The sequence below is a fragment of the Fundulus heteroclitus genome, chromosome 5 (assembly GCF_011125445.2).
Source record: "Fundulus heteroclitus isolate FHET01 chromosome 5, MU-UCD_Fhet_4.1, whole genome shotgun sequence".
NCBI lineage: Eukaryota > Metazoa > Chordata > Actinopteri > Cyprinodontiformes > Fundulidae > Fundulus > Fundulus heteroclitus.
Window position 1 is genome coordinate 12,227,873 of NC_046365.1, and position 24,573 is coordinate 12,252,445.

The 24,573-nt window shown below is 37.8% G+C and overlaps 1 protein-coding gene across 1 annotated transcript in view; it reads right to left on the reverse strand.

The window, feature by feature from the left end:
• camk2d2 (calcium/calmodulin-dependent protein kinase (CaM kinase) II delta 2) overlaps window positions 1–24,573 on the reverse strand; it is a gene marked incomplete in the record, with an annotated part of 100,312 nt that overhangs the window by 12,594 nt on the left and 63,145 nt on the right. The window contains 10 exon segments of the mRNA XM_036136916.1: window positions 4,640–4,680; window positions 7,193–7,235; window positions 7,485–7,568; window positions 7,680–7,802; window positions 9,561–9,655; window positions 9,884–9,967; window positions 14,788–14,890; window positions 18,123–18,195; window positions 19,081–19,146; window positions 23,995–24,049. Coding sequence (XP_035992809.1) covers window positions 4,640–4,680; window positions 7,193–7,235; window positions 7,485–7,568; window positions 7,680–7,802; window positions 9,561–9,655; window positions 9,884–9,967; window positions 14,788–14,890; window positions 18,123–18,195; window positions 19,081–19,146; window positions 23,995–24,049 — 767 coding nt within the window.

Sequence of the window (24,573 nt, forward strand, 5' to 3'; positions counted from 1 at the left end):
TCAAGGAATTATTTTCTTAAAGTGCATGTCCCCACAGTTCTTCCAGAGAAGCAGGGCTTTCCGTGGAAATTCTAATTGCTGCCAAATACTTTGGAAAGGGTTGTGAAATCAGTTCTAGATAGCCTCAATCTGCCTTTGTACATTATAAACAAACATAGTGGCCACGCAACTTGGTGATGTCCCAAGAAGCACACATTGTGTCCCACCTTGTGGTCAAACCAAGGGACCTTCATAAATATGTATAACCCAAGAATTGTATCCAAGGCTTTGAGCCAAACAATTCTAGAAGAGTCCCTTGTGAAAAAGAACATTTATAAAAAGGAAATGTCAGCTGTTTGTACATTTGCAAAGCTGCATGTGCATCACAGATGCAGAATTACAGGACAAAAGTCCTAAATACAGCTGCAAATCTATAAAACTGTATATATGAAACAAATTTAAAAAAACTGATCTGTCAAACTGGTCAAGTTGAGTTCAAACTAGGGTAGTCACGATATTAAAATTTCAAACTCAATATCGATACCTAGAAAAATGTTCCATAGTCATTTTTGAGACCACTGGGATAAAAAAAAAGACGAATAATTAAAAGCCATAAAAAAATGTATTAACATGAAAAACTAATTTTTCAATCTCAACATTCATTACATTTTTTAATTCAATTTTATTTATTCACAGCACGTCATCTCAAGGCACTTTACATGGAACGTGCTTTAAATAAGTGCAAATAATTGCTAAATAAGTAACCCAAATATAATACATGCCAAGTAGCATACTAGCCACAGCTAATCACACAACAATAATGTGGACCGCCAGTCACCCTAACATCAGTAATATCATTAATGTATTAAATTAAATTATGAACGTAACTTTAATTTATTAACCTGTTGGAATTCATCAAGAGGTTATAGGTCCTTGAGATGTTTGGCCAGGTTTGTTGCGCTGCTTGACTTCATTGCTACCAGTTTAAAGCACTGTTTGCTCACAGGCGTGTCACGATCTTTGACCTTCTTATTTGCCTAATATGCAAAAATATTTATTATTGATACCATGCCAAATTAGTATTGTATCTGGATACAGTATTTGATTATCAATACTTTTGACAAGTTCACACCCAATTAAAATTTGGATCGTGACATTAACTGAGATTAGCATGTTTAAATATTTACAAATCACAATGAACTGAGAAACTTGGTAAACTAAAATTACTCCAGATGTAAAAGACTGATCGGGTCAAACAGAAAATTACTTAATGTGTCTAATTATGGCTCTACAAGCAACTGAAAGATTGATCCTGCATTATCTCATTGTCTCTACAGATTTATGAAAGTGCAATAGTTTTATGATTTTTAACTAAGACTATGTCCTAAGTTTCACACAATGTGATTAAAAGTAGATTAATTTCATTAAGTCTTTAGGTACATTATGAAAGTAAATGCATCAAAGTTCCTACCAGCTCCAATGGATTTACATAGTACAAAACCCACCAAAAAGTGTTCTGATTTGTTCGAGATAAAGGAAATTCATTACTCTGATGTTCAAAAAGCTATCAATAGCTTAAGCAATTCTTACGCAAAGGATATGTATAATTCAGATGCTATGTTTTTAGAAAAATACAGCAACATGGTATTTAGAAATTAACAATCTTCTGCATCCCCTTCAGTTTGGCTTCAGACAATCATTCCACAGAGACAGCTATAAGTCTGCTGCTTGAAAAGGTTAAAGAATCACTTGACAGGGGACAAATCACTGGTGCAGTTTTCCTTGACTTGAAAAAGACTTTTGATACGGTGAATCACAATTTAATGATCTCAAGGCTTTCATCATTTAATTTCTCAGAACGATCTTTGTCTTGGTTTCAATCATATTCGAAAGATCGTGAACAATGTGTTATCAATAATAGTAAATCTGTTTTCTGTAGAATAGTAACAGGGATCCCACAAGGAACTGTCTTAGGTCCAGTCCTCTTTAGTCTGTATGTTAACAGTCTTCCTGAAATTTCACCTGAAGTTAACTTGCAAATGTATGCTGATGACACCATTGGTTATACATTGGACAAGAACAGTATTGTAGTCGGTGAAAAACTTCAGAACAGCCTGCAGAGATTATCATCATGGCTAAATGATTCTTGCTTAACTCTCAACACAAAGAAAACTAAGTGTACTTGTTTTTCAATCAAGAAAACATTACAGTCCTTGAATATCCAGATCAATGGGGTCCCTATTGAGCAAGTATAACAAGAAAAATATCTACAAATTATTCTGGAAGCTCAGTTAAATTTTAGGAGTCATCTTGATAAAATCAGCAAAACTGTTAGATAAAATATAAACTGCTATAAAATAATTAGAAATTGTTTAACACTTCATTGTGCTGAGATGTTTTTGAACTCCATGATCCTCTCACATTTTTCCTATGGAGCTACTGTCTGGTCTCAGACTAGCCAAACTATACTCAAACCATTAGCAAGTCTTCATAATTGGGCTTTAAAGGTTTTATATCAAAAGCCAATCAGATCCCACCACTGTCACATTTTGGCTAAATTTGGCATTTTGGACTCTCCTAATTTTATAAATTACAATCTTTTAAAATTGATTTTTAAGTGTTTAAATAGACATGCACCTACACCATTAAGCAATTGCATACAGGGCAATAGCAAATCCACTGGAGCAACTTCCGATGGAAATTGTAAGATTCCCTTTCGAATGACCACTTTTGCTCAAAGTGCTCTGTCCGTGAGAGGATCTGCAGTTTGGAACTCCCTTCCTGTTGATTTAAAGTCTGTAACCAGTTTTAGTATGTTCAAAAAACAAACAAAACTCTTGTTATGTCAAAAACAGAACTGTACCCGTTTTTGATGTTTTTATGTTTCACTGTTTGTTAGTAAACGTTGTCGATATTATGTTGTGCTATTTTAAATGACTAAATCTTTAGATCTTTAATTTTTAGAGGTACTTTTTAAAAGCCCATCTAGGGACAAGTGCTGCGAATTAGCTGTGGCTATTGCACTATGACGCAAACATGGGACTGCTGTTTTGTTCAGTTTGTCTATGTCGATGTATCTGTCCCTACCAAATAAACTTTTGTTTTTCATCAGCTTCTGTTGTGTGATAACATTAAGTTATTGCAGAAGATACAAATTTACAATTATAGCATAATTTCCTAAAACACTTTTCTAATGGATAGAATGTGGTTATAATATGAAATATAGCAACCAAATATGACATGTGTTGTTATCAAACTCAGATCTTTAACAAAAAATACATCATAAGTGAATGCATGTGCAAATTCTCAGTTGTCCTAGTCATCACAACAGCAAACAGGTTAAATCGGATTTAATTGGACTTTTGTATGACATGTATGTGATATATATATATATATATATATATATATATATATATATATATATATATATATATATATATATATATATATATATATATATATATAAAACATAACTTTTTGAGTTGGATTTTGTGGCATAATAACCTTTAGATCTGAGTAACACCCCTTCACCCAGTGCGTCCTGCAGTTCTTAACATATGTATACATGGCTTTTGAAGGTAGAACGCTTTAAACATTGCAAACATATGATACTTTAGCATTTACAACTTTAACTTTATCTCCAGCTGAGCTAAGGTGCCACACATTAGTCTTTGGCCTAAGAGTCAACTTGGAGATGCAAATTATAATATATAATTTAATTAATACGCAAATGATTAGCCAATAATGTTAGTTGATCTCATGCTACGCGATGCACATGCTCTCTCTAGACCCATGAAGATCCAATCACCTCAAAATGCTAAATGTTAGAAGTAGCTCCAACGGCTGAGCAGTCCAATTTATTTATTTATTTTATTAATTTAGCTCATACATTTTTTTAAAACACCTGGAGAAAGTCACTGTACACAGAGATTTGAACTTTCAGCCTGAGATCCCCAATAATTAAGAATTCAAAATAGAAAATAATGACTTATTCAACTGCTATACAGTAGCATACTGTAAATTTTGCTAGCTTCCCCAAAGACACAGTAAGTTTAACAAGGACACATCATTATCGATTTAGGATATGATCATTTGCAAAATGTGATTCATTTAATCATGTTTGGAAATATGTAAAAAGTGTTTTAGATATGGCAGCATAAGAAACAGTGTGATAACTACTTAAAAGCCAGACACAGTGACCCTATTTCAAAGCATAAAAAGAGAGTTCTAGTCTTAAGTGAACACCTATTTGTATATATATATAAAAAAAGCATAATTATCAGCAGGAAACTCTTAAGAAATTAATAACATTTGCACTGATGTCAGCACATGCATCTCAGTGTCTGGTGTTGAATTTCAGATTAGGTCTCAAACAAACATAAAAATTGACAGACCAAAACAGAGGCCTTATATATTATATGGACCATCAAACACATGCAACATGGTCAATTTAGGAAGCATATTATACATCGGCATAGATAGAGTATTAAATATACTAGACATCAAACTCAGATACTGTAGTATACATCAAGCCTTAAACTCAACAAGCATTTTACATATCTTAGACTGATTGTCCCAAAATTATTTTACCAAGTGCACAATGCAGAATTCAAACCATAAGGCCTGACATTCCGTTTAAAACAATGCAAATGAATCTTACCTTGACACCGTCTGTTTTCTTGTTGAGCAAACTTTTGGCTGCTGTAGGAGCCAAAAGAACAGTTCAGCATGAGGCTTTTATAAACACAGTCCTGTGCCTGAGGCTTTACTAACATGCAGCAGGCCTTTTATATCAACAGTGCTTAGCTTTAATCTACGTGTGCAAATGCAACTGCAAGATATGTAAAGTTATACAAAAATTATTCTAATTGTATTGTCACTTATGCAAGGCAGATATACGACTACATACTTATTCATAGGTAAGGAACTGAAAGGAAAGTTGAAATTGGGTGTATATAGTACTTAGGGTAAAAAGACGGAGAATCTTTATGTAATGGACTTACACGTTCTTAAACCAATGTACACATGCAACAGAACCCCAAGCTTTTAATGGTAGAGATGCACCGAGACATTGGCTGGCGATCGGAATCAGACAGCCCCAGCTTTATCGGCCCTGATCTGTAACTGATGTATTGTAAAGGGGAGAATTTTGCCCTTTTCCATCAAGTAAACACATCATCTCCAAGCCTAATCAGGGCGCGCTGACAGCAATACAGAGGAAGCACAAAAACTGTAAGAAACTACTTAAAAGGAAACTAGTTGCTGCGGAGACCTCGACTTCAGCAGGCTGTGGTCATTTCACTATGTTGCAATTTACTGTTTTGATCCTTTAGGGCTTCATTTTTAGGTGGATGTAAAGCAGCGGTTTCCCACCAAACAAACCCTGTGGCAAAGTTTTGTTGAGCTGCCAAATGAAGGAAGTGACCCAAAGTCAACATGAGCAAATAGCAATATATTTTAGTAACATTCAACAAAGCTCTGATTTAATCCTTTGAGCACTTCGCCTTCTCTGTTAAGGTTAGAACTGGTGTCATCCTTCAGGCAAGGGTCTGGATTATCAAGAGGATGTAGAGAGGCTAATGTTTACGATTAGTTACAATGTCTTGCACAAGTACTCCTATCCTTTGGCATTTTTCACGTTTTGTTGCCTCACCTTGGAAATAAAATTGAGAGTTTGTAGAACTTTATTTACAGAGCATGCCTACCACTTTCAAGATGTATTTTTTTTTATCGTAAATCAAACACCAAATACGACAAAACAACAGAAAATTTCAGCTTGCAGCCCTCTAAAGTCAGTACTTTGTCGAGGAACATTTTGCAGCAATTCCAGCTTCAAGTTGCTTTGGATCAGTCTCTTTCGGAAAAGGTGTGTTTTTACTGACAGATCATGTGACGCATCGCACACAGGTGGACTTCATTTCACTTATTATGGGACTTTTGAAGGTAACTGGTTGCACCAGAACTTTTTAGCAGCTACATAGGAAAGGGTGTGGATACAGATGCACATTTTCAGTTTATTTTGTATCCTTTTTCAATAGATATTTTTCTCATGTGACCAACTTAGGCTATTTTTTGCAGATCCATCTCACCAAATAAGATTACATACATTTAAATTAAAGATTGGAATGTAACAAAATGGGTTAAAAAAAAACAAGGGAGGCGAATACTTTTGCAAGGCATTATAAACTAATTGTGCTAATCATGGTGACTGCTAAAGTTCTCAACTGCATTTTCAGTTTTTGCTGAATAGTAAAACACCTTAAATTACTGACCACTCCCTGCAAGAATGCTAGAGAGGAATATCCTAAAATGATAATAATAGCTTTTTCAAGAAAAAAATGAATTTTCTGGCAAGTTGGATATTTACAAACCTAGATATTGTAAACTGCACACATATCTCTGATCGGTGCACCTCTATTCAATAACACCTGTCTACTTAAAAGGCATTTTATTACTTTTTCTCGTTTTATTATTACATGCATTTAAAAATGCATGCCATACGTTGTTCTAGATACAGTAATTCATTTTACATTTTGTGATGCAAGGTTTAATACAGTAGTTAAAAAAAGAAAAGCACAAAAAAAGAAAATGGTTTCCTTGCATGCTTTACAGGCTACTAGGATAGAAACATCAAAAACGTATTAGTTGGATCCATCCCCACAATGTTCCTCATCATCCCAAACATCTTACCTCAAATGGATACCACAATCCAAACACAGAAAAGGAAATAAAATCGAAAAAGGGAGGAAATAATGAATACAAAAAGATACACAAATGTGCTGATGCAATTTACTGTAAAAAGTGGAAAGTGAAAGTGGGCCAATAGAACCCAGAATATTAGTGACAGGTCAAAAGAAATGCATGCGAGGGAGAGAGAGAGAGAGAGCATGAAAAAGCAGAAAAAGAGCGACAGTTTGGAGAGATAAAGGGTGATGAATCTGTTTACCGCTGGGCCGTTTGCATTAAAATCATCTGTGCTTCATACAGAAACAGATTAAATCCCAACTCCAGCATGCATTAAAGTCAAAAGGTCTAGTGTCTTACAGATTCTTTGGTAAATCAATAACGGACGTCATTTTTAGAGATAAATTACCACCATGAGTGTGAAAGGCAGACTTTCCCTAAAACCCAGCCTCGTTGGACTGAATATATCTGAAGGTCTAGAACACATGTTAGAAACCACTTCTTAGGCACCAGGCTGAGGAAAACATACCTGAGAAGTTTCTTGTGACCAGCAAAGTGGTCAATATTGCTCCCTGCAGTTACAGAAGAGAAGGACAGGAGGAGGAAATGGCGATGCACAAAAAAGAAGATAGGAAGGAAGATCGATTAGGAGGTTGCAGCAAGAAAAGAAATGCTTAGCAACTGTGGATCATGAGGGATTTGCAGACAAGCTATTATTATGAGGTTAGTGTGAGATATCTAGGGAGAGACTGGGGAGGAATGGGCAGATCAAGTACCCAGCATAAATAGAAATATGACAGATTGTTTGATTCAAGTATCACCTTGAGTTTTCTCCTGGCGTTAAATTTCTTCAGGCACTCCACAGTCTCCTGCCTGTGCATCATTGAGGCTACAGTGGACCGTTGCTGCAAGAAGAGGGGAAACAGTTTTTAGGGTTGGAAGAGGGCGAGGACAAAACGACAGCTGCATTACGATCTGTATGTCCATTAATTCCTGTGTTAGCGATTGTAACATACACAGATCCAGGGGTGTTTGAGGGCCTCTGCAGCAGTGATGCGCTTACTGGGGTTGATCGTTAACATCTTGTTAATGAGATCTTTGGCCTCAGGAGTCACGGTGTCCCACTCCGGGGAAGGAAACTGTTAAAAAAAAAAAAAAAACAACAGGAGAGTTTAAAACTTTCTGTTTCTTTGATTGAGACCCTTTATGTGACGGTCTGATTACACATCTATTTGTAAAAACAGTGTACACTGACCTGTTTGGATACAAAAACCATAATTTATAAGCACCAAAGGCCCCCCTCAGTCAGTTTTGAGGGCCTAATCGTTTTTAAAATTAGTTTTTGAATAAACAAAATTAAATTTCATGTTTATATCTGAATTATATATTTTAAAGAGCTGCAACAGCTTAAACCAACTTCTCTGTGTTTGGATTTCCAGTTTCATTGGAAAACAACCAGAATTCATCCACCGCTGTTGCTAGGTAGACCAACGGTCATCATTGGATCTGCGCTTGATGGTCCCTCCATAAAACCCATATAGGTCCATCTCACTTCTAATTCTATGTGACATCCCTCACAAATAACCATAAAATCCACCATCAACTGCCTAAGTGTGCAAGATTTGTAATCATAAAGTTTATGAGCGGTCCCTCCTAGTGGATGGACCAAAACTTACAGGCTCAGAGGCAGCCAAGCAGCTATTTAGCGTATTCAGAGTTGTTAGCTACACTAAATTTGGAGCTGATCACTTAATTTTACCATTATCAATAAAAAAAAACTGTTATACAAAGTTCGATTATATCACACGAACAGATGCCACAGAGTTGAGTTTTTGCAAAAAGAAAACAGGCTTTTAAAGGTTTTCAGCTATTTTAAGCACCGCAGAATGCCATGCTTATTGTTTTGGGAAGTTCTGGCTAGTTGTGCTATTTAATTTAAACTACTGGAAATAAAAGCCTTTATTGTTTTACTTATATATACAAAAACAGGTCTGATATGTACTGGTCATAAAACCTGAAGCATTGAATGGCTTTGTAAATGCTGTCGCTAAAGTCCGACTAGTAAACTAACCCATTTTTATCTGTGAAAAAGGAAAACAGAATTTGTATTAGAAAAAGAAGAAATATGTTGTCATTGTTGAGGCTGTTCAAGAGAGGTGTTTCCTTGTGCTTACATCATAGGGTTTTGCTTAGGTCAAGGCCAAAATCATTCTCAGGAGCAGAGACCAATCATGTTATGAACTTGGGGAGCAAAGTTGCAAAGACAGGAAAGAAACTGTCATGACATGCATGCGTTTCTGGATAATTGTTTCTGTGTTAAATTTAGATCTATTAATTGTGCTGATCGCTTCTTGTGGCTGCGGTTTTCCACGGAGGGATAAAATGCTCTCATTTAATGTGAGAGGATGAGGGTTCTATAGTGATTCCCGCCGACGTCTCAGCAGCCAGCAGAGGCAAACACTGTGCAAACATTTTCCTGCTTTCCGTCTGAATAGAGTTATATCATGCAAGATTTTACCGCATTCCATCTGAATCAGTAAAAGATAAGCAGGACTGTTGTTACAGCTTAAAATGTGGGTTCCGATTTTGTTCCTTTTCGTTACCTCTCCGTCGCTGCACCTTATCTGGCCAACCAGCTTAAATAACAATGAAGACATTGTGTATCTAAGGAGAACCAGCAGATTGCATTGAGCCATTGAGTCATTCATACCTGTGTGAACCGACCTCTGAACCATCACATTTGAACGTGCAAAACACTGCAAACGCCTATTTTGAATCTAGACAACATATGCAGAGCACACCATTATGTACAAAGACATTTCTACAAATAATTTGTGTTCACACTGGATTTTCCTGCTGCAGCCTGTGGTAGTTTCTGTATAGTTGTGGACACTTACATCATAGGCCCCTGCCTTAATTTGTTGGTAGAGGCGATGCTGATCTTCATCCCAAAACGGAGGGTAGCCCACCAGCAGGATGTACAAAATGACACCTGAAAGAGGTCACATGTAAATATATGAGCCACGGTAATTGGTTCTTATGCCATTACAGCAGTATTCTTTCAAAAACAATACTAACATAATTTACACTGCAACAAATTCTGGGGTGGGGGGGACAAAAAGTTGTAGCGTTGCTTCACAATAGGAAGCCACTGGCAATGATTTTACCCACATCAAATGTGTTCAAAGAGTAAAAGTGAAAACATCTGAAACTTGTTTACCACAGGCCCACATATCAACTGGTTTCCCATAAGGGTCTTTCCTCAAGACCTCTGGGGATAGGTACCCAGGGGTGCCGGCAAAACCTGCAGGGGCAAGACGTAGAGAGGGAGAGATGTGGCGGGGATGGGACATTAAGTTTATTTATTTCTTACAGAAAACATCATGACAATGTTTTGTCTAATCATGTGGAACTGCACTGTGATGAAAACCATCTGGTGGGGAAAGTTTACTTAAAAGCTTTGGCTGCAGCCGTGCTGTAGATGGATGACGCTGAGTTAGCTCTAATGGGGTGTTCACTTTGGGGGTTTGGATTCCTGGGAAACCTTTGAACAGTGTTGCTTTTAAATTTTCCACAAAAAAAAGGCAATTCGTTTTCTAGTCCGTGGTTCTGAAACATGAAATACAAATCAGAATATCAGACGAGGACATCTCTATTAAATACAAAATCAACTTTTCAAATGATTTATTCATTGGGACAAAAAAGCTATCCCAAAACAAGCTGGCTATATGTAAAAAAGTAAGTGCTCCCTAAGACTAACTGGTTCAATGCCTTCTGGTAGCATCTGCAATAACTGGCAATCAGTCTTTGGCATCCAAGTGTAGGAATTTTCACTCATTCTTCATCACAAAACAGGGGATTTGAGCATGAATGGCCTGTTTAACATTATGTCACAAAACCCAAATCTGATTTAAGCCTGGAGTTTGGCTAAGCCACTCTAAAACCTTCTTTCTTTAAGGTCATTCAGAAATTGACTTGTTCTACTCTACAAACCAACTGTGCTAGAGCTTAAGGTCAGGAATTGACAGAGTTTCTCCTTTAAGATTCTAACAACTCTTACTGCAGGTTGACTTCTTTAATCAGGTCAGACATCAAGAGTCGGTGCTCTCCAGCGGTGGATTTTTGGGCCAGTGGCTAACGATGGGTACGGCGTCTCCTACATCATCGTCAAGGAGGAGCTCATTAACTTCCATAAGTCCAACAAATACTCAAAGAATTCTTGGTTTCATAGATTCGTCTAGATTCTGAAGCACCAAATTAATTTCAGACCATCACACTACCACCAATGTTTACTGTTGGTGTGATCTTTAAAAAAAAAAGAAAGCTCTGTTAGTTTTATGCCAGATGTAACAGGATGCAGATGGTCCATCTTTGTCCATCTCTTCTCAATTATTCGAATAGTGACTATACGGGTCTCTGTAAATAAAGGCAGCAGCATTCAGAATGAGTCTAATTTAGTCTGATCTAAACCAGGAAAATGGGTCATATCACACTAGCCCTTGAAATCACTGCACCCACTCTGTCTGTAAAAGGACCGATGTTACAATCTAGCTAATTGTCTATGGCAGTGGTGTCCAAAGTCCGTCCTCAAGGGCCGGTGTCCTGCATGTTTTAGGTGTTGCCCTGGTCCAACACAACTGAACCGAATGAGTGTTTAATTAGTAGGCGTCTGCAGACGTTGATGGCAGACTGAGAAGGTAAAACAGTTTTTTGAATCAGATGTGTTAGAGCAGGAACAGATCTAGAACAGGCAGGAGACTGGCCCTCGAGGACTAAAGCTGGACATGCCTGGTCTATAGTATACACAGCACTGAATAGTCATTGGCCTCAACAGATTTCAGAGTTGATGTGAACACATTAAGGTGGGATTTATTAAAAAAAATCTGTAATGGGGATCCGCTCTGGCGCAGCTGGCTGCTGGCGGAACCCGTGGGCTCATCACTGCAGTTCCCGAGGGCTTCGGCACTGTGGCTGCTGGGGGGGTTTCCTGGGACCCTCCAATGCTCTTCCATGGCATGGAGGAGGCAGCTGTCCCTGTGCTTGTCTCTCTGGGGCTCCTTTGCTCTGGGGGCCCTTTCAGGCATCTGGGCTTCTGGTTTCCCTGGCTCCTCACAACCACTATTGAGCATTTTTCTAATGGATAAACCTTACATATACAAGCACAATCTCACAAACACCTACAGGTGCTTGGATCCAGGTGCTTCCAGATTCACTTCTATACAGGAAAACTCTATCATCAACTTTGGCTGTCACTAAATACATCTTGTATTAAATAATAATGCATATTTTTCTGTTATGTTATGAAGGCGTTGGATGTTTGTACCTGTGATTTTTTTTTTGTCGGTTTTGCTGTTCTTTCTATATCTCTTTCTGCAGGTGTAGAAGCAGACTCCATCTCCGTTATCTTGTATTCTCTTTTCCCTCTGTTCTGTTTTTGTCACCTTTTCTCCCTTTTAGCATTTTGTCTCATTGTTTCCCGCTCCTTCTTTTCTTTCTCTTTTATTTTTCCATTTATGTGTCCACTGAACTTGAAATAATCCCAAAATAATATCTAATACGTTTTTTTGATGTATATATCAAGTGGAGCACTATGGCAAATGCAGCAAGGCTTGACTCGTGAAAGTAAAATCTGTTGGTCTCTCTTTGGCATTAAGACAGCAGTTCTTAATGCTACACAGCCAGACAGGACACGTTAAAAAGGTTACAAAAAATTGCTAAACGTTGTCAGTGGGGAAAGTACAATTCAGCATACTATCCCAAACATTTAGAGGGTGTTTATTCTTTTCCAAAATCCTAAAGGAAGTCTAAAAAAAAAAAATGAAAAAAAAATTGATATGCGGCTGAATGACATAATGAGTAGCTCAACAGAGCAGAGATTGACAGGGGACTACCACATATTTGTCTGTATGAAGGCAACTATTTTTTGTTCATAATCACATTGAATGCTTTATGGTGTATTTAAAGGGTAATGCTTGATGCTAGTTCTGCTGTGTTTTATGTGTTTTGGGTATCTGTATGCTGCAATGTCTGCTCGCCTAGGTTGAGTATTTGTCAGCAGTTAACAGGATTCCAAATTTGCATGCTGATCAGGTATGAGCCACTTAAAGACCTGCTCACTCAGTGATCCCAGAACCATTGCTAAACAGGGGGAGGCAGCATTTAGCTTATATCCTCCTGAGCTCTGGAAGCAGGTCCCTGAAAACCTGCAGAAAGCCTTTGATGCCTTTAAATCAGGACTGAAAACAGTGTGGTTAACTGTAGCTTACCTATAAAGGTCAAAGATTTATTGATACATTCCCATCATGTCTGAGCTTTATATTTATTTTCAATTTGTGTTGTTTCTTTATGTGATGCTTCATTTTTTTTTTTACATTCTTCTTTTTTATGTATTTCGTGTTTTAATGCATCTCGTCACTGCTCCTTTGTTTTAATGTAAAGCATTTTGAACTAACCTGTGTATTGGTCCTCTAGAAATAAACCTGCTTTGCCTTGTCAGTCCAGAAAATATTTTTCAAAACTCTAGAGGATCATCCAGATCTTTGTGGCAAATTGAATATGGGCCTTTGTGTTCTTTGTGGTTCCCATTGGTTCTGGCCTTGGATTTCTCCCATGGGTGACGTTTTTGCCCAGTTCCTTGCTTGTTATTGGATCATGAACTTAACTGAGGAAAGTGAGGCAGCATGGAGTGTCACTGATTTATAGATCTTCTGGGTTCTTTTGAAACCTTCTGGATCAGTCACTCTTAGGGTAATTTTGGTAGGCCGGCCTTGTCATCTTTTCTCCATTTGTGGATAATGCTTATCACTGTGGTTCACTTGAGCACCAAAATCTTATAAATACCTTTATAAAAAAAAGGGGGGAAAAATACCTTTGTAACCTTATAAGATGGATAGATGTCTTGTCAAATGACTTTGTTTCTCATCTGTTCTTGATTGTGTTTAGTCCAGGGCATAATGTGTATGGTTTTAAGATCTTTAAGCTGACTTCAAGTCATAAGGTAGATTCCAATTAGGTTATTTCTTGATTTTTAATTGTCTGACTGTAATCTGCCCGGGTATGGCTAGTCATATAGGAAGTAAAAAATGTGGTCAATCACAGTTAATTCAGGCTTAACAACATGGACAATTACTTTTTTTTTTTTTTTTTTTTACATAAAGCCAGGTTGGTTTATCTAATACTAAAAGTTTTATGATCTCAAACATTTATCATTTAAAAAAAATGAAAAAAGAAATCTGTAAGGGTGCAAATACTTTTCCATGTTTCTTTAACACTATAGCTCTGCAAATGTGGTGAGAACTGGTTGGTAAAAACTAGTCGGTAAAAAAAAGTCCTTAATGTTCCAGTTTCATCCAGATCCCATGTATGAATCCAATAGGGAAGATGTGTCTGTATTAAGGTTAATAACGTGGATTTGTGGAATGTACCATGTTATATGCTTTACCTCCTTACTGATGGTTTGATCACATGCAAATCAATTTGCACAAATAATAGTTTAAAAATGAATAGATGTCTGCATTAAGCCTGCATTACCTATATTCATAAATAAATGTTCTGTCCATTTTCTATCTTCTGAAATGAACTAAATGAGACATTTATTCTAATATGTGTTTATTTTTAAGAGGTCAAAAAACCTAAATTCATAGTGTCAGACCTAAATGTTAGATGTCAGGGTTTTTATAGAGATGTCTTTGGGCTGAGATAAATAAATAAATACACAAATATTTAACGAAATCTAAAATAAAAAATAAAATAAAAAAACACACACTTCATAATGTCAGAAAAAATATTGCAATGGCTCTGTGAATTCTGAAAGAAAAAATGTAGAAATGGGTTAGAACCTTTTAATTTAAGCGATAAATGAATCAAACAGCAGATGCTTTTAATTTTAAGAATGTCCTGTGTGTTGACTTAGTTAACACCTGGTAATCCCTGTGTTCAGATTTTCTATTTGCTATACAATGACAGCTTTATTTATGGTTTGAAGGCTATACGTTTCCTCACTCTGGAGTAAGTATTTAGAAGATAATTAAGAAATCATGTTCTAAATCTTTTATTGCATCTAAATAATAAATAGGTGCATCATAGAACAACTAAGACTGGAGAAACAGATGTATAAATACTCACCAAACCATGCCTGTTGGTCCCCCTGTACCTCGATAGCCAGCCCAAAGTCAGCCAACTTGACCGCCGCCCCCTTCAGCTTACTGGCCAACAGAAGGTTCTCAGGCTGGGGGGGGCGGAGTCAAACAGGTTAGAGGTGAGAGGTCAGACGCTCAGGGATCATGCTGCCCACAGACACAGATCTAAAATCAGATTAGCCAAACCAACGCCTAATCAAAGCCATTAGGTCTTAGTGACACTAAACTGCTCTTAAATCAGTGTCTGAGGCAACTCCCTTTCTGCCACACAGATGACAGACACAAACGTGCACAAGGACTGACTCTCAAGGTGACCGCGGACATTTTGTGTGCTGGGACTATGGACTTGTTTCCAGAAGCCTCGTGGATTAAGAAAGAGAGGCTTGGTGGAGAACGAGTGTTCTTGTCCATAAAGCCACAAATATACTGATAAAATGTATGAGTGGGAGCAAAGCCCACAGCAAAAGATAGAGGAGAAGGAGTGGGTAAAAAGAGGTGTCAAAATGTGTGACTCATATATATATATATATATATATATATATATATATATATATATATATATATATATATATATATATACACACACACACACACACACTATAAACCAAGCATACTGGCACAGTTTAGCAGAATCAAAGATATGTCTGTGCCCACAGCATGCACATGTACACACTTTCTGAAAGACAGGCCCACACACATACAGAGGAGCGGAAAGGTCTTTGCTAACCTAAGGCCAGTGAGACAGTGTGCTCTAATGAATAATACATTTTGTTAACATTTACAGACTCCAAACACAGACAGCCTGCAAAGCTGGCGGTTTATGGCAGACATACAGCTCACGGAGCACAGGCACTCGCATCAACAATCAGATTTACATGACAGTGAAGAATATCCTGAGATTATGAGGCACCTAAAGAGCTTCACATGGTTTCAGCAAAGGGCATCTTTTCCAACAAAATCTTACAAATGTTAATAACTTCTCAATCCACGCCAACCTCACCGCTTTGACAGACAAGATATCAACCTTTTCTAATGTTGTGGTAATTCCGCAGCTGGATAAAAATTAATTTCTAAACATGCGAAATGTTGGCATCTGCTTCAAAATGTCCGGTCTGTGCTAACCTAAATAGCTTATTTACTGCTTCTAAATTAGCCTGGTCTTTACCATCAGCAGGTCAAAAAAGAAAATACCTAGACTGAATAAATCTGAAACAGATACTTCTAGATTGAACACAGATTATTTGAGAAAGTTAGAAATTTAGGAAACCTTTTTTCCTTTTGTGAAAACACAAAACAGGACATATAAGTATGAAAATGACTGTAGATTTGCTAACCAAACATGGAATTAATGGTCATAGCCACAACTTTTTCATTAAAACGATACATTTTTCAAAAATAGATCCTCAGAACATCTAGAGTGGTGCAGAATAAAAGTATTATTTTACTGAAAATAATATAGTATATAAATAATTGTTTTATACATTTTGACAGGTCCAAAACATGTAAATATTTACTTCTAGTTACAATTCCAAACTCGACAAGGAAGGATTCTGCACCAGTAGGAATAATAGGTTGAAGTCACGTGAGATGAAGCTCAAGCGTTGCCAGATTGTAGTAGTGTCGTGATAGCAATGAGAAATGGCTTCTTCTCTGTGTTACATTTATCAGATTCAAGCGGACCAAAAAAGAAGCACAAAGATTGTGAACATCGACCAAGCTTTTCAACGATGGTGTCGACTTAAGGAAGCAAAGGAGTCAGAAGCCATGCAGAAGTTGCCGCTTTCCTTCTGGACTGGTAAATTAAATGTTTGCTAATGCTAACTAAAGGACCTGGCAACCGACTGGCAAACAGTACAGTTGAGAGTTGGAACGAAAGTGGACGCCACCTACTGGCCTGGAGGAGTTAAAATTGTCACTATCTCCTTTAATTATTCTAAACTGATAATATATTCTTTAAAACAGTTTATCATGAGTAAAACATGAACTATTAGTAAAAACAAATAATAGAGGAACATTTGTTTTTTGATAAATATCACTAAAATCTTGCTTTTATCTCAGAAGCCCAATATTGTGAATTGTCCTTTATCATGAGTTGAATATATTTTGACACTCCCTTTAAGAAGTGAATTAAAAAACTGTATTTTCTAAGTCAAGACCCAACATGTCTGTTTCATTCAGACTATGGCTACATTGCCAATGCAGAGAAATGCGACCCAAATCCGATCATTTTATCCATATGCAACCTACAGTATATCTGTCTTTTTCCTCCAAAAAGTCCGACCTGTGCCACTTCCATATGTGGTACTAATTTGGATACGTATCGGACTTTTTTCTAAGCGTCCATAGTCTGAACGGTCATGTCGCATTTTATCCATCTATATTTTGACTTTTTTTATCCTTAGTCTGCCACATAACAAGTAGGATTTGAAAAACTTAGAAGCCTGAAACTCTTAAAGGTAATGTAAGGATTTACAGTTAATAAAGAATGCATACAAAGACTGCTGTTTAGAGTTAGTAAGGCTAATGGTGCCATTGCTAATTTGTGACTCTAAAGTTAATTTAAAATGTCAACTCCAAATAATTCAGTTTTAGAGCCACTGCTCTCTGTCAAACAGTTTGTAATCGCCTGCGTTACCAGTATAAATACTGAATGTCTGATCTCGGGCTCCATGATAGTAGGAAAACTTGGAATATGTGATATTAATGGTGAATGATGATATGACTTTGGATAATTTAACAAAATACTAGTTGTGTGTTTGTGTCACTAACATTTTGCTTTGTGTTCAGAATAAACAGAACCCAAATGACGTAGTCCAGTATCCAGCTACTTAAAAATATATATATTTCCATCTGAGAAGCATGGTTTTAGTATTGCAGTTTGAAACATCATGGCATAATAAATAAATCTCACCAAAGCTATAACAGGCATAAAGCACCTGAAAGCATAGCATTTAAGTAATTACTCTACATTTATCGCAGCGCAGGCAGTAATTTGCGATGCACATATTGCATACATTGATATAATGATAATTTTGCAAAATATTGTGCAACCTTAAGCTGCTCAGCCAGGAATATTGGGAAAAAAAATATTTTATCATATTTTTTGAAAGCTGCTTTTAAATGGTTAGGCATTACAGTTGTGTAACAGAAATGAGAATGAGCTACAACTGCAGCAGCAGGTTCAGAGCTTTACAAACAAACAAAAAAATTGGAAATAGACCACTAAACAACGCATCTCTATCAAGGAAAAGAGGACATTCTAAATGTTGTCCTCTGCTTCAAATCGTCTGAGTTTGCAGCAATGCCTTTGGTCATACAAACCTTCAAATCCCTGTGAACAATCCCGTTAACATGGCAGTGATGGACACTCTCCAGGATCTGCTGTATGCAGTGGCTGAAGACAGAGAGATGAAAAGGATTGTGAATGGAAAGGAAAGTTCATAGAGCGAGATGGAGGTAGGGGATTAAAGGAGCGGGGGAAGTAACGGACAGGGGAGAGTAAAGAGATAATTTCATAACAATGAACCCCGCTACACTCTTTGTCTCAGAGCATTTACCTGATGGATGACAGGTCAGATGACAAGAGGACAGTTTACATCACCTTTAATCTATTAAACTACATAACACCAAAGTTGCATGGCCTGCATGGAAAGAAAACTAAAACAACACACAAACGCTCCCTTTCCTCGTGTTTCTCAGGGGATGCCGTCTTCCAGTACAAAGCTGGCACTGTAAGCTAGGTTGGTCGTGATTAATACTGCAGGCTTTATGTCATTAATCATTCGTATAAATAACTCCCAGAGATGCCTCGGAGTAAAGGCAGCTGTACCATACCTCTGGGACGGCCATATGCTAACACACAAACACGGCGTCATACCCACACGAAAAGTTCCCTACTGTAGCAGACAAAGATGCATTATGACTGCTCTGGTCAACGGAGTGTGTCTTTTGGAAAGTGTGTGTGTGTGTGTGTGTGTTCTTGTATTTGCAGCTGAGCGAGAACATTTTCTGCTCATTTTACCATTAAAGACGGGGACTTTGATGTAAAGTGAGAACCGAAAACAGTTCCTCACTTTTGTTCTGGGCCAGTTTGGAACTAAAAAGTGTCAATTAGGTTCAGGTTAGGGTTAGGAATAAACTGGTAAAGGTTAGGGCCAGGGTCTGGGTTAGGCCACAGAAAGGCTTGAAAATGAATGGAAGTCTATGGAAGAAAAGGCACAGTCCTCACTTTAAACAAACGTGTGTGTGTATCTGTGTTGGAGAGGGACGTGGGTGCTACCTGGCATCAGCTTCACTGTAGTACTCCCTGGCTACAATGTCCTCGAACAGCTCTCCGCCTGTCACCCTGCAGGGACACAATGACAACATGAGTTTGTCGTGATCCTCTCTCTCTCTCTGGTTATAAACTGATGGAGAGCGTTTCATTGTCCCTCATTTGTACTCCTTTGGACATATGTAGGACTTGTAGCTAAAGTTAACCACTGGCAGGCAGAGCAGTTTCTCATAGGAAGCAAAGGAAAACAATTGGGTCTATAAATCTAAATTATGAGAAAAAATTTTTTTAAAAGTGTCCTGAATGATTAAAGTCTCACACGTACCTAGCACAAGTATTGGCCTTTTACTGAAGTTACCAGAAGATTTTTATTATTAATATTGGTGAAACAGCCGCCAAGAAAGCCCCAGATGCTTCAGCCCGATTTATTACGTTTCTTGCGTTAAATTAGGCTGAAATTTGTTATTCAGGTGGGTTTATTTTTGCTTTCATTCATTGTGTAGCTCAACATCCAGAAATAAAAGCAATAAATAAAAAGAAGGCTCTCTCAGCAATTTCTCGACTTAAAGTGGGTCAACCTTTACACTTTTGCGTTCTGAATATCAGTATAAGTAATAAGTAAATCTGCAGGTCCTTATCGCCTTATTTAACCAAAGTGTTTTTGTAAAGCAATCTTGTTAAAAAAAACATTTTTATTTTGGTGAAATCCCGCATCAAAAATTCACAATTCTTACATCCCACTCTTAAAATAATAATTGTGCAGTTGCTGAAAACACGCCTCTGACCATGGGTGCCTGATTTTGTTATCAAACTGGCGAGCAAATTTAAAAAAATATACAACGTTAACCCCAATCAACTTATTTATAATGTGTTTATTTTATCATCTAACAATAAACCATCTGACTTCACCCCTTGAGATAAATTATCTTTTTTCTATATTAAACCACGGCACATGGGGTGGGGGGGGGGGGGAGGCTGGATTGAACGAGCTAAAAGGTGAAGAATTAAGGGACTGAGCAATTGTTTTGCAAAAAACTGTTTTTTCCTCACTAGTTAAAAAAAGAAGTATAATGAAAATTTCAGGAAGCCTTAAAACTTTGACTGCTGGCTTCTGTTGGTCTAAAATGGAAAGTAGAAACAGAAACCTGCTACTACTTTTACAAATGGAGACATTGATGTTCCACAGTCTATTATTTACTCTTTGCCATGTGGTTGGCATCTCAGTTCCATGCACATCGTACCATTGAAAAAACAAGATCTAACAGTGGAAAGGCCTCATCATAATTGAATAAACTTCAAAGCTTAATTAAGGTGGGGTTTCTCCATGTGTTTTGTAAAAGGACCAATGGGGCATGAGGGATAGAAGTTGGCGTGCCTCTGGCTTGTCAAGAGAGATAGTCGCAGGCCCGGTCCTGCTGACTTGTAAAAAGGGCAATCCAGTTTCTCAGATCAAAGGCATGAGAAAGATAGAATGGATGGATAGAGTGAGTAGAAATCATTGACTACAAGTAGGAAAATAAAAAATATATTTTCCCTTTATAGTCCCATAGATGTGAACATTTTCTCTGCATTTTAAACCATCCCCTAGGGAGCAGTGTTCTGCCAACACTGAGTGGCGCACGAGGAGCGATCTGTGGTCAAGGGCCTTTCCAAAACAAACACACTCCCACAGCTCCCATGCAAATGAGGTGATATATACTCTATTGCTTGCCAAAGAAAGACTTGCTGCACAGAGTTCATCAGCCCATATTGTTCCGATAAGAATGGAGCAGGCAGACGTAGATTTAAATTTAACGCCAACGTTAAAGCTGTATGACACTTGCGTGATCCTGCTCTGTCAGCATTATTTATGAAAACAATACACATACGTGCGGGATAAAACCGTCTCCACTTAGGATTTATAAATGGCAAGAAGCAGCTCAGCGATGGCTCATCTTTGTGGGTTAATGATGGATGTGTTTGACCAAATAGACTATAGATCTAGAAAAACAGCTGCTGCTAACTAGCCCTGAACCTTTTTCTGCACTTTTCTTTTTTTCCATTTCCTTTTGAATATATAGTCTCTTTTGGACACAAATATCTGCTCAGGTTATTGTGATTTCACTTAGTTGCAGAAGTGCTCCAACGTATTGGGCTGCCCTAACAGCCAGGTCGCCTCGCTGCCTGCTGACTGGGCGGTCAGGGCTCGCTTTACCCAGAGAGAACGCCCGACTCCCAACACCACGTTTGCTCACTGCCACTGACTTTCATCAATGTGTGAAAGTTAAACACAGACATAATTCAGTCAGATGATACATGAGGATTAACGTATAGTTTATTTCCAGGTGATTCGTTTGTTGCTCAGCCAATCAGCTTGGCTGAGATTGGAGTTAAGCTTCATACCACCATGATTAACGTAAATAATTTATCTTAATGTCTTATTGGGTGGGTGGGGAATATATGTGGAAATGAATAATTCACTCATCTTTAACACATGCCTACAACAATGGTACAACTGCTGGTGTTCCTCAAGGACTAAATTAACAACAACTAAACCTGGAGCAAACATTGGGGCTCCATTTTTAGGGCTTCGCAGCTCTGTGCTTCACGCCGTCACTGTTGCTAGGCGACAGCAGCTATGCTGAGGTAAGGGCAGGAACAGCTGGTGAAGGCCAGACTGTCCAATTTCACAGCCGCTCACGTCCTGCTTTTGCAGCCTTCGAAGGATGCAGCCCCTGTATTTGGACGCAGCTAAAGCGTTTTGAATACTTAACAAAACTTACTGCCATTCTGGACTCTTTTTTTGCATTTACACCCAAAAGATTAGGGGATAAGTACCTTGGTTGTATCCTGATATTTAGCAGGTCTACCTCTCATTACAGTGCTGGACACCGTGTGAGGAAATAGTTTAACAGTCAACAGTTCAAAGAATGATAAATGTAGCTTTTTATATTTAACTGCACCCGAGGGAACTCAGCGGCTGATTGTTTCAGCTATTTTTTTCTTTGCAACAATTTAAGTGAAAACTTTTTTTTTTTTGTTGAATGCCAGATAACTTCCAGGCTTTATGCTAACTCCACTGATTATGTGGGTATTTGAAATGTTAAAAGTATATTTGCACAAAAGCATCAGTCAGGAGATAAACACAAAGTAAAATTTGCAGCATTATTTACCTACTACGGCAAAGTGAAGGTCGTAATCAATAAGCAAATATGAGACAACTGTGACATCACTCAATCTGGACACTCCTCTATAACTGACAGAAAGACGGGAATGAAATTAGGAGGGAGGCTGCTAGGTGGCAACAACAACACTGGAGGAGCTGCAGGAGGTTCTGGCGAGTCCTGATTGCGTTCTACTTGTGACAATGACCTGATGTACTTTCCATCTGTCTTGGCTAAGGAGTAAGGTTGCCAGACAGATGTATTTGTAAAGAAAAAAAATCCAGGCCTGGCTAAGAGCTCCTTAAAATATGTGCAAATGTGTCTGACGAAACCAAAATTCCAGTTTCAGGTCATAATTCCAAAAGGTGCGTATTAAATGAAAACAGCTGTGAGCATAATTCTGGGGGATTTTTTTCGAAGGTTGGTGAAACTTTGAACAATTTCAGAATAAGTCAGTTTTGAGACAAACGTCTTGTGTCTACCAAATAGCTGAAGATGAGGAGGGGTTTCATTTTTCTGCTTTACATTGAATCTAGGCATGGATTTAAAACAAGAAAAGCTTTGCTTCACCAGAAGAAAAATAAAGTTGACGAATGGGTTTGGCCTAGCCAAAGTTCAGATATAAATCAGATGGAAAATCTGTGGGGTCACCTGGAGAGGGCCGTGGACAAGAGATTCAAAATTTGGACAACTTTAGCGAGACAAAACAGGAGAATATTGCCTAGTCAAGATAAAGCATAATAGGCTCCCACCCTACACCAAAGAAGACCCAATCGAAGGGTGCTTTAACTTAGTATAAGTTTAACTGTGTGTTTACTTCTGATGCCCAGTTCCTGGTGCCTTTTTTTTTTTTTAGGTTTTTTTCCACTATTAAGTATTTCTGACATATATCATGTACATTTTGCCCAAAACTCAAAGGATGGGAAAAAGGTTTTCAAATCATTTATAATTAGATGTGTTTCCATCCAATTCTCATGCGAATTTTGAGCGAACTTTTAAAATATCGCAAAAAAGACAATGCACAGTGTAACATTGTCATACTTTGACTGTAATAAACAGGAAGTAGATGTTGCTAACTGGCACAGACCACAGATCAGTAATGGAGCAAGGCTTTAATGAATGTGCTGATTTTTATTTTTTATTTTTACGGATGAGACTTAAAAATGCTCCAGCCTTTTTGTCGGTCCACACGTAACTTTTGTTTTTTCCTGACCTTTTCTCTAGCGTTATGGGAATATCTGTGAGGACGCAGCTGATCAATCTTGTGAGGTAAACGTTCACTATGTCAGAACTGATTTGACAATTGTGTTTCTATCTCCTCTTTGGAACATTTACTGTTTTTCAAAAAAGTCAAAAACCACCTCAAGCGAGCGTGAAAACTTTTTTGCGAAATTTAGTGAGTTAATTCCAATTTTGCCATTTCCATCAACCCCTTCTAATGCGATAGTTCAAATTGTGCATTAAAAAAACGTTGATGGAAACGTAACTATTGTCACCACACTTCACAGGAACCGGCTATATTAACAGAAATCCTAACAATGTATCACACAATTATTCAAGGAAGCAGTAAAATCTGTAATTACTGCAGAGTCTAGTTCGATGGGTTTAATCCATGTTGCATGCGAGACATTGGGTCATTTGGGTCACGTGGTTCATTTAGTCTCAGGATGTTGAGAAATAAAAGACAGTTTGATCTTATTTAAGCAACGAGGGATGTAAAACGTGACTGTGCTGGTTGGTGTGCGAGACAGTTAGGCAGAAGGAGTCTGTTACTCACAGATCAAACACCAGATAGTGGAAACCCTCTTCTGATATACTGTCATGGAGTCTTACTGTGGAGGAGATTTCACAAAAACACAATCAGCTCACATAAGAAATCAAAGAATGACTTAAAAAAAATAAAAAATAAAGAGACAATTCAACTATCAAAAGGTGGATCTGTTTGTGGAAGGGACTTTTCCATATTTAGTAGGAGGAGCATTGATTTCAACTGTATTAAACTCTGCCACAATGGTTGCACACATCTCTATAAAATGAATCTAAATGATCTGAAGTATTGAGCTCATTCTGAAAATACTGCAAGAATGAAGAAACAAAACATAAGAGGAGAAACAGCTTCTACTGGCGTTGTAATGAGGAGGTAGGAGTGTAAGAGGTCAGTGGTTCTCAGTGTGGGTTCCTGTATCTTTCTGGAAGGTTGCACAGGCACATCATCATTAGGTACTCTAGCATGCAAACAAATGCACACACTCACACATTTACTATTCCCTTTTCCAAAATAACGGTCTCATAACTGTGCCTCGAAGATGAATAGCCATTGCAGGTATCGCAAGAGACCCGAGGATAAGAAGTGTGT